The 14,934-nt window shown below is 31.1% G+C and overlaps 1 protein-coding gene across 1 annotated transcript; it reads left to right on the plus strand.

Moving 5' to 3' along the window:
* The first annotated feature begins 51 nt into the window (after positions 1–51).
* On the plus strand, positions 52–7,255 carry LOC106459174 (zinc finger matrin-type protein 5-like). The gene is made up of 6 exons (XM_013918770.2): positions 52–851; positions 1,060–1,106; positions 2,163–2,289; positions 5,240–5,302; positions 5,678–5,752; positions 6,394–7,255. Exons 3-6 carry the CDS (start codon positions 2,163–2,165, stop codon positions 6,639–6,641), a joined length of 513 nt encoding a protein of 170 aa, XP_013774224.2. The 5' UTR covers positions 52–851; positions 1,060–1,106; the 3' UTR covers positions 6,642–7,255.
* The last annotated feature ends 7,679 nt before the right edge of the window (positions 7,256–14,934 follow it).

Genomic DNA, 14,934 nt, shown 5'->3' on the forward strand with positions numbered 1-14,934 from the left:
TTATTTAGGCCTATCTATGGCCTTCAAAAAGTTGACTCTACATGTTTCGACGTTACAACGTTTAAACTAAATATTTAAGTTTAGTATAAATTGTAAGATCGCAGTTTTTTGTTTGCTTTTACGCAATGCTATATAATAGACTATCTGCACTTTGTTCTTCAAGTGGAATCGAACCCCGGATTTTAGCATTGCAAGACTGTTAATTTTTAATAGAATGTTTAGCATTCCTTGCAAAAGAAATTAAATATTTTATGGTTATATCACTACCACTACCAGGTTGATATCTCGGTATACTATTAGTAAGGAATGGTGTAACACATATTACAAAAGTGAATTATACTATAAATATAATCTATATTCTTGTTATCATTTGGCTGAATGTTAGATTGTGATATTTAACTTATGTATCGACAGTGCCATGAAAGAAAAGGTAATAAAGTAATGTAGTTTCATCTATTTCAAAATTGCTTACTGCTGGATTTTGTGTTCAGATTATGTTTAATGACACCATTGATGATAGCAGAGGCATACCACACATTTTTTACAGAGATAGCAGAGTTTTCCCCTGGTAAATTTATATATATATATATTTAGTAATGTAATAGACCATGTAGATTGAATGAGTTGCTATTGGCAGTAGTGGAGGCGAACTCCTTACAATGATTATGAGGGAAATTGATTATTTCCTTAAAAATAAAGGTTGGGTTGAATTTTCTTGTTACTTGAGGTGTGTGCGTGCGTGCAGGAAGGGTAATAAAAAAACCCAATGGTAAATTGCTGTAAGGTAATTTGGAAAAAGTGTGCAATCTTCACATATATCATCCATTGATGTACATTGGGTATTAATAGGGTTCCTGTTGATGATGCTTCTATATTTATATTTTTCACAAATATAGTGGTAGTGCTGTTATATGTTTTAGTTGTATGGGTGTCTTCTTTTTATTATAGTGCAGGAACAGTAATAAAAAAATCCAATGGTAAATTGCTATAAGGTAATTTGGAAAAAGAGAGCAATCATCACATATATCATCCTTTCCCTATTAATACCCAATGTACATCCTCGTGTTGATGATGCTTCTTGCAAAAGGCAGTGGACTCAGAAACAAGTAAGATAGTCATATTTCTACAGTATATATCAGGATTACTTTTACTTCATTTAAGTAAGGTAAAGTTTTTAGCATGCCTTGTAACTTGCTGCTTAATGTGCTGAACAAGCAACTAAAGTTTATCTAACAAACATTCTTACAGAAGTTACAAATAATCCAACAATTTATTTTTATCGACTTAATTTAGTTAATTATATTGTATGAAAATTAGTAAAGCATTTTTCAGTGAACTATAACAGTATGCTTGTATACTGTTTAAAAGTACTGTGTCTAATGATGTAATATAATTTGTAGTAACTTGTTAAGCCAAACCTGACTGGGATAACAGATATTCATTGTTGAATGGCAGTATTGTTATCAGTGAGAATCTTGCCAGAACAAGCTGATATTAACCTCTTCTTGTCTTAGCATTAGAACCTTTTTAGTTAGGGTGTTGTGCTTGGAGTCTATTCTAGCTCAACGAAATGTATATTTCGGGTGAGGCATATAAAATATTCAGTGTTGCATTAAAATGCAATGTCTGAAGACAGTGTTGTTAATTTGTTCTGGCCTTAAAAAGTTTCCTTTATCACAAATTGCTCAGTAATTCATTATTCAGGGTCTGTTTTGATGTGCTAAATGACTTGAAAAAGCTGTTTACACCATTTATCATTTAAAAGAAGTTGGATTAAGCATAAAAAACTTAATTATTAATTTATATTTTATCAAGTATATTATTCATATTATTAGTAATTATCCATTGAATAAAATATTATTGGTATATAATTTTTTTGCTTTCAGTATTTTTATTAATATAAAATGAAAGTCTGGTAAAGTTCTAAACACTGAAAAATGTCTACTTGCTGCTAATATCAGTTTCCTATCACAATAATGAATGTGGTAATTCCAGTTTTATAATCTACCTGCAGAGAAAATTTGTTTTACTCTATGATTTTTATATATATCATTAATATAGGAATTCTTAAATTGTCAGTTTTATGCTTTATTCTATATAGTGGAGGTGATCCCTTGAATAAAACTACTTAAGTTAAAATTAAATTACTCTTATTTTTCCAGATGGGTAAACGATACTATTGTGACTACTGTGACCGCAGCTTCCCTGATAGTGCTGACAACAGAAAGAAACATATACAAGGAGTTCAGCATCAGCGACTTTGTAAACTTCATTATGATGCTTATAAAGGTTTGGTTAGAATTTGGAGACAAATACATTGTTCTACAAATTTTTATATTTATATACTCCACTACCATATTTCACAAATCATTATAGATTGTGGGATGTTTATGTTCAAGAAAAAATTTGGTTAATTTTGGATGGAGCATTTAATTTAATATCTTAAAGACAAACATTTGTATAATTTGTTGGAGTATAACATTTATGTACAAAATATATGAAATATAACCTAGAAATATTCAGACAATGTATGGATAGAGTTATACAAAAATTGAGGCAATGCCTTGCTGTTAAAGAATTTAGTAACTTACATGCTATATTCAGTCTTGTACTTTAAGACTATTGGACTTAACAAGTTTGGAATTAATAATTTCATGTTGAAGTTGTTTCCCTATATATACATGTCTATTTTCTATGGTGATTGAATGAATTGGTTTGTTTTTAAAATATTACAACACATCGCTCATGAGTCAGGATAACATTCTTTAGTTCCAGCTTGGAGATGGCTTGAAAAGTGTAGATACAGAAACGTCCAAAGAAGTGTTTTTAGGTTTTAACTAGTTAAGAGAAATTAATGATGAAACTACAAGCTATTGAATGCACTACCAGAACAGTAACAGACAGTATGTAACCTGGTAGTAGACAATGATAAGGGACTTATCCATTATTTAATCTTAATTGATACTTTGCACTCTCATGTTGTTTTGCTTTTTTATGCTTACTCTTAAATTGAAAAATGAATGACTTAACCTTAGCAGCAGTTGGATAAGTGGCAATTTCCCTGTTGCCCATATAAATGATGTTGAGTTTTGCCAAAGTTGCTTTAGGAGTAATTGTGAAGTCTGATTCGACAACTATGTTTACCAAAGTGCTTCTAAAGGGATTTTGAATGCCCCTGTGAACAGTGTGAATTGACCCATGCTCCTTGTACTGTGCTACTTAGGCAGTGATACGTTGGAAAATTTCAGTCTCCAATGGGAAGTCTAACCTATCTGTGCCAAGTAGATTATTAGTTGAGCTGGAATCTAAACCAGAATAATCAGGAATACCAGTAGTCAGTGGCTTCAATTGGCTTCTGTGCCATTTCTGAGAAACAGGAGTGACACATCAAAGTCATCCTGAACTTCATCAGCATCATTTGAAACCAGAGATTCAATCGAACCATCATCAACATCATTCTGATATTCATTAGCATCACTACAATCCTGAAATTCAATCTCATTCTCATCAAAATAATTAATTTTTTCTTACTCCTCTTGTTCATAGTGCAATCAGTACTTCACTTGCAATTGCGACTGTATTTTATGCACAAAGCACATTTAGAATGCTCGCATTTACAACTTCCCCCAAACTAACACTTTTTTATAGATTCTTTAGTGCCTTTATCTGGGTGAAGGGGTTGTGTCAAATACATCCTTTTTGACCAATCAAAATGCTCACAAATTTTCACAGCAGTACAACAAATGCTGCAATGGGCTGGTGTTTTTCATCATCAAAAAACGTTGTATAATATACAATTAAAATCTTTATTTAAAAACCAATCAATGGTTGTAATAGACACTATATGTTTCGACATTTGTAAAAAACAAATATTGTGCAACCATATAAATACAAAAAACCACGGTTATGTGAATACTAGTTTACATATTTAAAAAGATCATGCCATCTACTTACTTTTTTATTTTATAACCCTTCATACCTATTTGACATAAAATTATTTTTACTGTTTTATTATTTGTATAGTTTCTCTAATATTTCTAGCCATCAAATTATTCAGTTAGCCAAATAACACTTTTTTTTCACTGGATGACATGACCAATATAATTTGCATGTCAGGTAGTGTAGAATTTTCACTTTTGTTTTTAATGTTTCTCTTATGTTCATGTATTCTAAATGTTAAATTTCTTCTAGTTTGACCAATGTTTTCATAACCACATTCACATTCAATCTTATAAATACCAGGTTTCTCCACTAGATTGATTTCATCTTTTGTTTTATCAAATGTGGAATTTACTTTACTTACCAAGAATCATGTCATACAAAGTCATAAAAAATGTCAGCTTTTTACTCTTATGTTTATAGGTCTTTAAAGCTATGTTCTAATCCAGAAGTTTTAAAAAATGAACTGTTATTAAACCAATACGTAGCATTAAAATAGTGGTTTCTCATCTCATATTTTTGATACAACCTTGAGAAAATTTAACAAAATAACAAATGATTCAAAAAGTAAACTAAATTCCACATTTGATAAAAAAATAATGTTGTTTTTACCATATGTTCCAGGTTGTACATGCTAAATTTTTTTGAAATTAAAAAAAAAAACTATAAAAATAATGAAACACAGTAAAAATAATTTCATCTTCAATAAGAATGAAGGGTTAGAAAATCAGAAAGTATGTACCTGGTGTGATTGTTTTAAATATATAAACTATTAGTCACTTGACCATGGCTTTTTGTATTTATATGGTTGTACAGTATTCTTTTTTCACACTCATGAAGATGATGTGAATTGATATTGAAACTTTTAGTGTGTCTCTTATGACCATTGATTGGTCTTTAAATAAAGATTTTAATTGTGTATTATACAACGTTGATCATTTGAGTATTTTAGTATATTTTAAATATTTGCACAAATTCCTTGAATTTTAACCTTTTAGTAGTTTTTTCGTGATAATTTAAAGGAAAGGCTGAGATGTAATAGTATAAATATGGTTTATTGTTTTGAAGAAGTCCAAAGTTTAAGTTTATAAGCCTAAATTTTCCTTGAAACATAAGGCTAATATTCCTCTTTATAATTTAGATAAAAAATTTTAGGAGCTCTGGACAATTTGTTATAAAAGTGTTTAGTTTGTATACCGTTTTGTTTGTTTGTTCTACTTAATTCTATAAAAACGTAATTCATTATGAATTTTTATTCTAATTTTAACCTCTTCCACTGATTCTTTTTAACACTAAACAGAACCAGAAGAGATTTTGAAGGATGAAATGGAGAAAAAGCCTTGTCACCAGTTTCAGAAAATGGGTGAATTAGTTATTTGATGTTCATAATTTTTTATTTGTTTTGGGTTATTATTTATCAGGAATACTTATTTGGTTTATATTCTGCTAAAAAAAAATATTTTTTTGGCAGTAAAAATATTAATACACACATGGATTTTCATTGAATGATAAACATAAAAATATTGTATCCCAGGATATTAAATTAGCTTTTTAAAAGATACTGTTCTTTATTGCAATTGTATATCAGTCTTTACAATTTCCAATAAATTTATTTAAAAAGAATGTGCAGTGTGAATTGTTTTCACTCTTTGAAAAATAAATATTGTATAAGGATAATTCCAAAGTTTTAAAATGTTAAAGAAAAAATTTGATCACCTATAACTGTACGATATTTCAGGCTATTGCAACTTTGGGCCAGGGTGCAAGTATTCTCACATAACTGCAGAGGAAATGCAACAACTTAGAGAAGAAGGTTTGAATTTATTTTATAAATGTTGTATGGTAGAGCTTACAATAGCTGATGATGCATTTTTCACTATAAAAAAATTTGTATAAATATAAGTAAATCCCTAATTTTTTTTTTTTTTTTCGAACAAAACAAAAGTCAGAAACAGTGTATTAAGCTCTAGATGTTTGTGTATGTGATTTTTAAAGTATTTTAAAAAAACTACAATTCACTGTTATTCTTCTATGTGTGATAGTTATAAACCTGTTTTAAGAATTGTTAGATAAGTTATTTTTGTAACAAATTACTAATATAGGACAAATAATTAAATCATATACTGTATTGAATAATGTGACCTACAGCACACATTCCAAGAGACTGTGTTATCTTTATTACTGTTATAATATATGTGGCTTTATAAGGTATTCAATATCAGTGCACTCCTTGCATTTATTTGTTTAGATATATATATATATATATATATATATACATACATTATGGTACACTTGAAGAATAACACAGTAATTATGTTTAAAGGATACTGTTTCTTGATGTTCTGTACATACTATTTTCAAGGTTCTTGTTATCAAATGCCAGGAATGTAATTTACACATTGTATGATGAATTATTTCATCCAGCTGTTGACAAAAATCTTGTGGTTTATTTAGTTCAGCAGCAGTGCCTTCGAAAACAAGGGGCAGCCAATTGTGAAGAAGAGAAGGAACCAGATTTGGATTCTTGGCTAGTTAAAAGAACTATGAATAAAGAAATAAAGCCCACCAACCAACCTTCTGTCATTGATATAGAAGCTTGGTCCCTACCTCCAGAATTGGCATCACTTCCAAATCTCCCTACATCTCTCCTCCCTCCAAATCCCCAAATCTTTCTTGGGAATGTTCAATCAGAGTGGGGATAGTAATGAAAAATGACACCTGAATCTGAAGAAGTACATACACAGGGAATCCAAGGAGGAAGTAAATATGTGATTAACTGACAGTCCAAAAGTTTTCAGGAAAATATTTCAGTGATATAGGAGAAATATCTTGAATTTTTCACTAAATGCACTAAAACAGAGTAAGTGTCCGGGAGTGGCAAAAGAACAGCAATCTAAATTTGCATACAAAGTAACAGATGGTATTGTTATTAACTATCTTCATATGCTAGAACATATTCAAATGTAAATATTCTTTGTAGGCATTACTAGTTTTTCACAAAAGTATGACTAAAAATGGAACTAAATGTTTGTACAGTTTACACAGCTTATATATTAGTAGCAGTAGAATGTTTTAATGAGTTAAAATACAAACATGATTGATAACCAAAAATTTGCTGTATTGGCTTTTGGACTACAGGAGTTACTGTATTTCTTGAGCTGCTTATGTTCATCACATTGTAGAGGTGGGAGAATCTGACACATCACTTAACATGGGTGTGTGTTCAACTGGCGATTTAGAAGTTAACATAGAAAATGTATACTATTGTAGTTTTACAGAGAATGTCATCATACTAATAAATGTGTGTGTGTGTGTGTTCAGTAGTTGATCCTTTGTAATCTATCCAGATTGTACACAAATGATGTCTGTATCTTGAGCCTTGTTAATCTTTACAGAGGAAGAATAAATTATCACTGTTAGGCAAATTGAGTTAAAATTTATCAGTATTTACTACTTTGCTGTGTAATTTACATTTGGAACAGGGAGTTTTAGTGAGTTTTAAAATGAAGCAGATTAACAGATCTCAACAAATACTGAAAGTAGCAATCTTTATTACCGATTTTTCTTTATACAGCTCAGGTTTACATATTGGACCCATTATTACATTTGTCTTACATAAGGGTTGCCAAAAACTACGCAAATAAAAATATTATTTTGCATCATTTAAATAGTCAAAATTTACTAGTTTCACACAGTAATGTAAAATTTTACAAAGTTCTTGATTTACACACAATACTACTTATGTGACTCAACAGTTGCCATTATCTTAATCTTATAATGCAGAATTTGAGGTTCCAATATATTGGGACATTTACTATAGCTTACTTTTGTGACTATTTCCATGATTTGGATTCAATAACCAATCAATCAGCAGTTCCATTGGTATATCTATTATTTACTGTTGGTTAAAAAAACCTCTACTGGGTAATTATAAAAATAATCATAGACTTTATGCACATTAAAACACTAGAATGTAAACTGTCTGGAAGTGTAATCTTTTAGTCTTAGTTGTAGTTTGTGTTACTTATATATAAGCTCAATGATACAGTTGATTTAAGTTCATTATTAAAACTTTTAGGTTAAGTTATCAGTTTCATTGAAACAAAAAGATGCAAATTTTATCCTACAGTTAAGCCAGTGTAATCTGAAAGATCAGGAGCAGGTGGTATACTTGCAGAACTTAAAAATCATTAGAGCTTACCTGTTACTATAATCACCAGTCCTATTTAAAACTGTTAAATCCAGTAATAACCTTTTAAAACGTACATTTAAAAATAAGTTTGTTAACATTTTATATTGTTAGAACTTGTACATTCAAAGACTATCTAGTTACATAAACTTTTATCAAAATAACCTACACATTCTTTGTTATATATCACTTATAAAAAATATTTTCAGAAATACTGAAAATGTGCTGTGTACACACCAAGGTCCCCTGTTTACAAACCATCAGCTTTCAATCCTTCACTATTACTCCTAAAGACTTGAAATAACAACATATAATTAGTAATAATACAAGAAGTTGAAGGAAAGATATCAAATTCAAACCATGGCAGTATAAGAAGAGATTTAACTTCAAAACTTTCCTGATATTGGTTTTCTGTTTTACACAAACTGTACAGGAACAGATGAGCATTAAAACCAAAACATCACATTTTACATTGAGCAACCTGGTTAGGCCAAAAGAAATAAACTACAACCATTCCAATCATCATGGATGATCCAAAAACATGTAACAAAAACTATAGCTTGATTCATCGGTTGTTCATTACATGAAAAATATTTCAATGATAACATGTTAATAACATTTGTATTTCATACTACTGGTACAAATCATACACGTGAGAGTTATTCCAATAACAGAAATCATGTCTCCTATCTACAAAACTTGATTTATAGCAAATGACATATTAAAATAAACAGATTAGGATAAATCACTTCATGATACAAGAATGTACTCCATTCACATAATTGCACTTCATCTTTTCTTACTGCAGTAGAATTGACATTCTACCTCTTATCAGAAATTTTTGGAATACATTAATCCCTTGATAACTTGGAATTTGATATAACTCTGCATCCCTGAAAAATATTCAGGCTTTCTAACTATGCGAGAAGAGTCCTTACTAATTCTCCCAAGCAAATGGCTAACTTTCTCATGGGAAAATTTCGTTTATAAGATAAATATACATGTATCTGTTCAGAGCAAAATGTAATACATCACATTGGTTGTAGATAATACATAATTAAACGTAAGAGAAAACTATTAATGAATCCTGAAAGAGAGTATGTGACTGGAGGGATCTGATTTTCTATTTGATAGCTCTGTAACCAAACAAAATCGAAGGCTATAAAAATTATGGTTCGTCTGAGCAATGACGATTTTATAGCGGGTAATTTACATTGAATTTCCAGATTTTTAGGGGGGTGGATAAAATAGAGAGGGAGAATATATACCTAGAGAAAATGTGTTACGTTTGTCACACTAGGGGAAATTCAGGATTTTTAAAAATATTGCCATATAGAATTAAGAACTTGAAACATATACATACTATCAAAGTATGGATTATTAGCTTAGATTTTATGCTATACTAATTGCTATAACATAAACAAGAAGTAGTTTAATAAAATATTAAATGTAAATCACTAAAATCTTGTATCATACGCAGTAAAGGATACCTGGGGCAATAGGGGTATAACTAGCTACATTCCAAGTTGCTAAGCGGCAATATAATTTCATGCAGTACTCAAGCAGTCTCTCCCTCAGTTGAGCTTTGGTCAGTGTACTGTGCATTGTTCATTACCCATTGCTATGTATTTTGTCTTATTTATTGTGTTCCAAGTGTTATTTAACCCTTACAAATATGGCCTCTAGAAGTTATAGAAAGGGACTGAAGTTAAAATTCCTTAGTCTTAAAGAAAAGAAAGTTTTGGAGAGGGTGGGTGCAGGTGCATCCATGCGTAATGTGTGTGAGAAGTTTGACATCAAAACAAGCACATTTCATGATGAGCAGGGAAAAGATTAAGGTGCATGCTTTAAGTTTGGAGGATCCAAGCAGTTCCAATAAGACCCAAAAGAGGATAAAGCCTGCTAAATATTCCAACTTGGACTGAGCAGTGTGGTACAAGCAGGAGCACACTTCTGGTGTTAACATATAAAGTGTGGCCATTCAAAATGCTGCAGCATGCCTCGCACAGCACCTGAACATTGAAGGTGTTACTGCAAGTAGTGGCTGGCTGTTCAACTTTTGGGCTTGTCATTGCTTAGTGAATCGACAAGTTGCAGGGGAGTCAGCAAGCACTGATCACGACAGCGTTGAGCCCTTCAGAAAGCAGCTAGAGAAGATTATGGAAGATTCGCAACTCCTCATGGCCCAGATATACAATGGAGATGAAATGGGGCTCTTCTGGAAAGCTGTGCCTACCAACACACAGGCTGCTAGGCACAAGCCCCACATACCTGGTAGGCAGATGGCAATGGATCAAATCTTCATTCTCTGCCATGTGAATGCTGACAGCACTCACCGACTTCAACCAATGATTGTGGGCAAGGAAACCAAGGGCACTCAAGAACATTATAAACAGCTTACCAGTGATCTACCAGGGGATTAAAACTGCCTGGTTTACTCAAGAGCTGTTCCACCATTGGTTCCACAGCCATTTTGTACCTGCCATGATCAAGAACAGGCAGATTTCTTGGGTGTTGTGAGAGACAATGTGAAGGCCATCCTTCAAGCGACAATGCCCCTGCCCACCCTTCTTTGGAAGAGCTTGAGGGCCATGTTCATGCCTGCTAACACCAGTGTCTTGATTCAACCCACGGACCAGTGAGTCAGCAAACGACACTACAGGAACAAGCATTTGGGATAGTGCCTTGTGGTGTTGGAAGATGAAAGTGACAAATATAATGATAAAAGGGGGGTTTGCACTTTGGAAAACTTTAAAAAGTACAACATTTGCAATGCAGTGTTTAACTGGGCAGAAGCATGGAAAAACCTCGGTGTATTAACCCTCAGTAATGCATGAAACAAACACTTCAAAGACACTGAGGTTGAGATAGACTTTGTTGGGTTTGTGTCCGAGTACTCTGTGAACTTGCTACACCAAGGTGGCAAGACAGAGGTGTCAGAGGATGACATTGTGGAGTGGCTGGAGAAGGATAGTGAAGAGCTTGGGTTTTGTCATGATACAGAGGAAGAGATAGCTGTTAGTGTCTCTCAGACCCCACTACAAAACCCAAATTATCAGATCTTTGGTTATACTTGGACAAGGCCTTAGAGGCAGTTGCCTAATTTGGAACAACACTATGCAACTTTGAGAGATATCAGGGCAGATTTCATCAAGCATCAGCACAGCAATTACAAACAGGGGAAAATATTTGACTTTTTTAAACCCCTGTCAAAAAATCCAGATCAAATCTTCCTTCCACCAGCAGTGAAACCTCCATAAATCTGCCTGCATCATCTGGATACTCTTCCTAAGACACCAATTCCAGCTTCCTTCACATTACCCCAGAACTCCCACGACAATTGATGTCTTCAGACAGTGAATAATTTATTTAACTAAACAAAATAAATGTAAATAAACTAATCTTTAATTTTTAATTGTTTAAGTAGTGTACAGTATTTACCAAAGTGTGTTAAGCCCTCCTACAATCACCTCTGTCCACACGGCATCATAAGCTTGAATCATCATCTTTCTTTTTTAATTTACTTTATTTTCAAACAACAGTGGTGCATAGTAGTTTATTTGGGCCAAAAACGTTGTGATTTGGGGGTGGGAGGAAATTACCTCAATAACTCAAAATTTTTGGTAACTTGGCATGGCTTTAGCCCCATATGTTCCAAGTTATCGAGGGATTACTGTGCAACTATATATTATAACTGAATGTAATTAGTAGTGAATAAATGTATTGTCCACACTTTCATAGTAAAAATTATAACTGTTAATAATTTAGACAAACTACAACAGCACAAGAGAAAAGTTTAACAAAGAAAGACAAGATTCCAAGTGAACACTTTATGTTAATGAATTTGAACAACAATCTTTATGTGTTTGGCAACCTTACCATTCTTCAAATAAGCAACAATGCTAAAAGAATGACATCAAATTTTCTGTGAAACAAACTTTTTAAATACTTAGGTTACTAAACCAAGCATTATAGTAATACATTGCCTACTAAATGATAAGTTAGTTCTAATAAAATAACATACTCAACACTTTAAAACTATCATTAGCTATTTACAGTTGTTTTAGTGTTAAAACATAAAATCCCGATGTAAATGTAAATCAATTTTGTCAAATATACAGCAACATTAGCCTAAATATTGTGTAAAATACAAATACTATATATTATACCAACTAAGTTTTATTATATAAAAAATGATTTGTTAGAAGTGTAATTTTACTAAATTTTTGAGATTAGGTGTTTATAGAAGCATGCATTACTTTAAATAAAAGCTTAATATTCTAAGATTTTCTATAATTGGCACAACAACCTGGAATTCACTCATAATTAAAACTGAAGGCTTTGGTATAACTTAAATAACTAACAAAACAAAGTTACACTTATGAACTAGCTCTACATTATTATATAAATGTGGAGTTAGCTTGGAAGTGTTATTTTATTTGATCTGTATAAAGGCACAATAAATGTGAGCACACATTAACATTCTGTGCAAGGAAAAGGTAAAACACTTTTTAACCAACCAGTACAAAGGCACAAACATGAACATCTGTGAATAAGAAATGTAGGAATAAAACACTTGAATCTGTCTATATAAAGGCACAATAAATTTAAGTATGACTAAGGAATTTAAAACATCTACAAACTGCCAATGCAAAGGTCATATGATTACTTTTTGAAATGTTACATCGACATGTCCCTAGATAACATTGGTTTATTTTATTACACTTGCCAATTGCTGTTTTTATTGTATATTCAAGTTTTAACTCACAATGTATTTGGATTTTCAAAAGGAACTTTCTATTCTTCATTTTTTAATTTCTAATAAAACCTTATTTCTTATGAGTGAAAGTAAAGAATATAACAACCACATTACATCTGCTATATTCAGTGTCGATGAGGCTCTTTGACCAATACCAGGGCTTATCAGGCCGGCTGGTATACAACAATAGTAGTTGTCAAGGCACTATTTACATCCTTTTTTGCATGAACAACAGCTGTTTTGGTGTAAATTAGATTAACTAAGAGACTGTTATACTGAGAATCAAAAATTTGGTATAAAACCCAAAAAACAGCTGCCAATAACACTATGAATCAAGGACAATAACTCAAGGAAATAATAGCAGAAAGTCAACAACAATCATGCTAGGTATTTTTAGAATACCATAGTTGCATACACTTTATCATCACAAACCACTTGTACTTCTTAATATGTATCAAAATACAAAATGTTTGAAACACAGTTATCAAGTTTTCTGGAATAATAATTTTTTCAATAAACACATAACGTTTGTTTAATACACTAAGTATATGTGGAAGAAAGAAAATGTTTTTATCAGAAGTTTTAACTCCATCCATTTGTACAGAGATAACATTTATCTCTGTTAGTTCAAATATTAATTAGGCCTTGGTAGGAAACAGAAAATGATTTTTTAAAAAATGGACAAAGTCTTTTTACATTTTTAACAGGAATTATAATACTTTACACAGACTTTCTTTTAAACAAAGTAATGTTCAACAGACATAATTTTCCTAAACTCAATATCTTCTGCTACAAAATTTCATCATCATTTAATGAAGTACCAAAGAAGATTTTCAATTTATTGCTTTCGTAACTCAATGTCAAACATTAATACATGTTTGATAATTCCCCTTCAATATATCTTAATGGCTGGTAAGACTACAACATTCTTGTTAACTAACAGAAAAATCAACATTATTATCCCAATGCTTGTAAACCAAATTTGTGAAGATATTTCCCTCAGTAACAAAGGTTTTAAGATGTCTTGTTCTTACATCTGCAAAGTAAAGCTGTTCAAACATTCTTTAAGCCTAAATAATTTTGTCCAATCTAAAAATCCAGAGCAATGAATAACTTCTACTTATTCAGCCATAATAAGATATAGCAATAATAACAGATGTATATATAATATATACAAATAAATATTAAAAAAAAACATTACGGGCACATATTGAAACACTACTTCACATAAAGTGCTATTTTTTTTTTCTCTGCAACCTAAAGTCTGTGTTTATAGTACTGTCAGAAATGCTTTTATAACAATAATAAAATGAATGTAAAATTGAAACAAATATTTGAAAATACTGTAACCTTGAAATACTTTGGTTGTTGAAAAGCTACCTTAGAAAATCAGCTTTATTACAAATTAGTTTTGATGTCCCTCTCCATGTTTATTTATCAAATATATATTAAAATCTAGAATAAAATCTCTAATTGTTTGCATATCTATAAACATCTTACTTAAAACTCCTACACAATACATACATTCTCAACTTAAACTACAATACTTTTCTTGTGTAAACTTGATTTTAGCTATGACATTCACACAAGCTTCTTAAGAAACAATTTTTCTTATAAAAAAAACTACTTCCATAAACTATATATGACAAGTTGAACACTTCTTGCTTTTTGCTCTAATACTTCCTTTTCCAGTTGATATTTTCAAAACTATGCTATCAAAACTTAAACTATGAAACTGAATTAGTAGCTTTAACTTTTTACTAATACACTGTTTAAACAATCAAAAATTTTGGAAATTTAAAAATCTGAATTCAGTATTCTCGTGTAACTAGAGATAAAGGCAAATAAAAAAATAAAAAATTTTTTCGTTTAATAGATCAGTTCTGCTATCTATTGAAAACAATTATTTGCTTCCTTTGATAACTCTATACTACTACCTGTTGAAAACAATCATTTGCTTCCTTTATCAAACTTATATTACTGTCTGTTGAAAATTTTCGCTTGCTTCCTTTAACAAACCTATATTACTGTCTGTTGAAAATTTTCG

This window comes from Limulus polyphemus, unplaced genomic scaffold (assembly GCF_000517525.1).
Source record: "Limulus polyphemus unplaced genomic scaffold, Limulus_polyphemus-2.1.2 Scaffold571, whole genome shotgun sequence".
Classification (NCBI taxonomy): domain Eukaryota; kingdom Metazoa; phylum Arthropoda; class Merostomata; order Xiphosura; family Limulidae; genus Limulus; species Limulus polyphemus.

Coding starts and splice junctions, on each gene's coding strand:
- LOC106459174 (XM_013918770.2), top strand. CDS start 2,163: ATGGGTAAACGATACTATTGTGACTACTGTGACCGCAGCTTCCCTGAT. Junction 5,303..5,677: donor TCACCAGTTTCAGAAAATGG/GTGAATTAGTTA, acceptor ACGATATTTCAG/GCTATTGCAACTTTGGGCCA. Junction 5,753..6,393: donor GCAACAACTTAGAGAAGAAG/GTTTGAATTTAT, acceptor TGGTTTATTTAG/TTCAGCAGCAGTGCCTTCGA.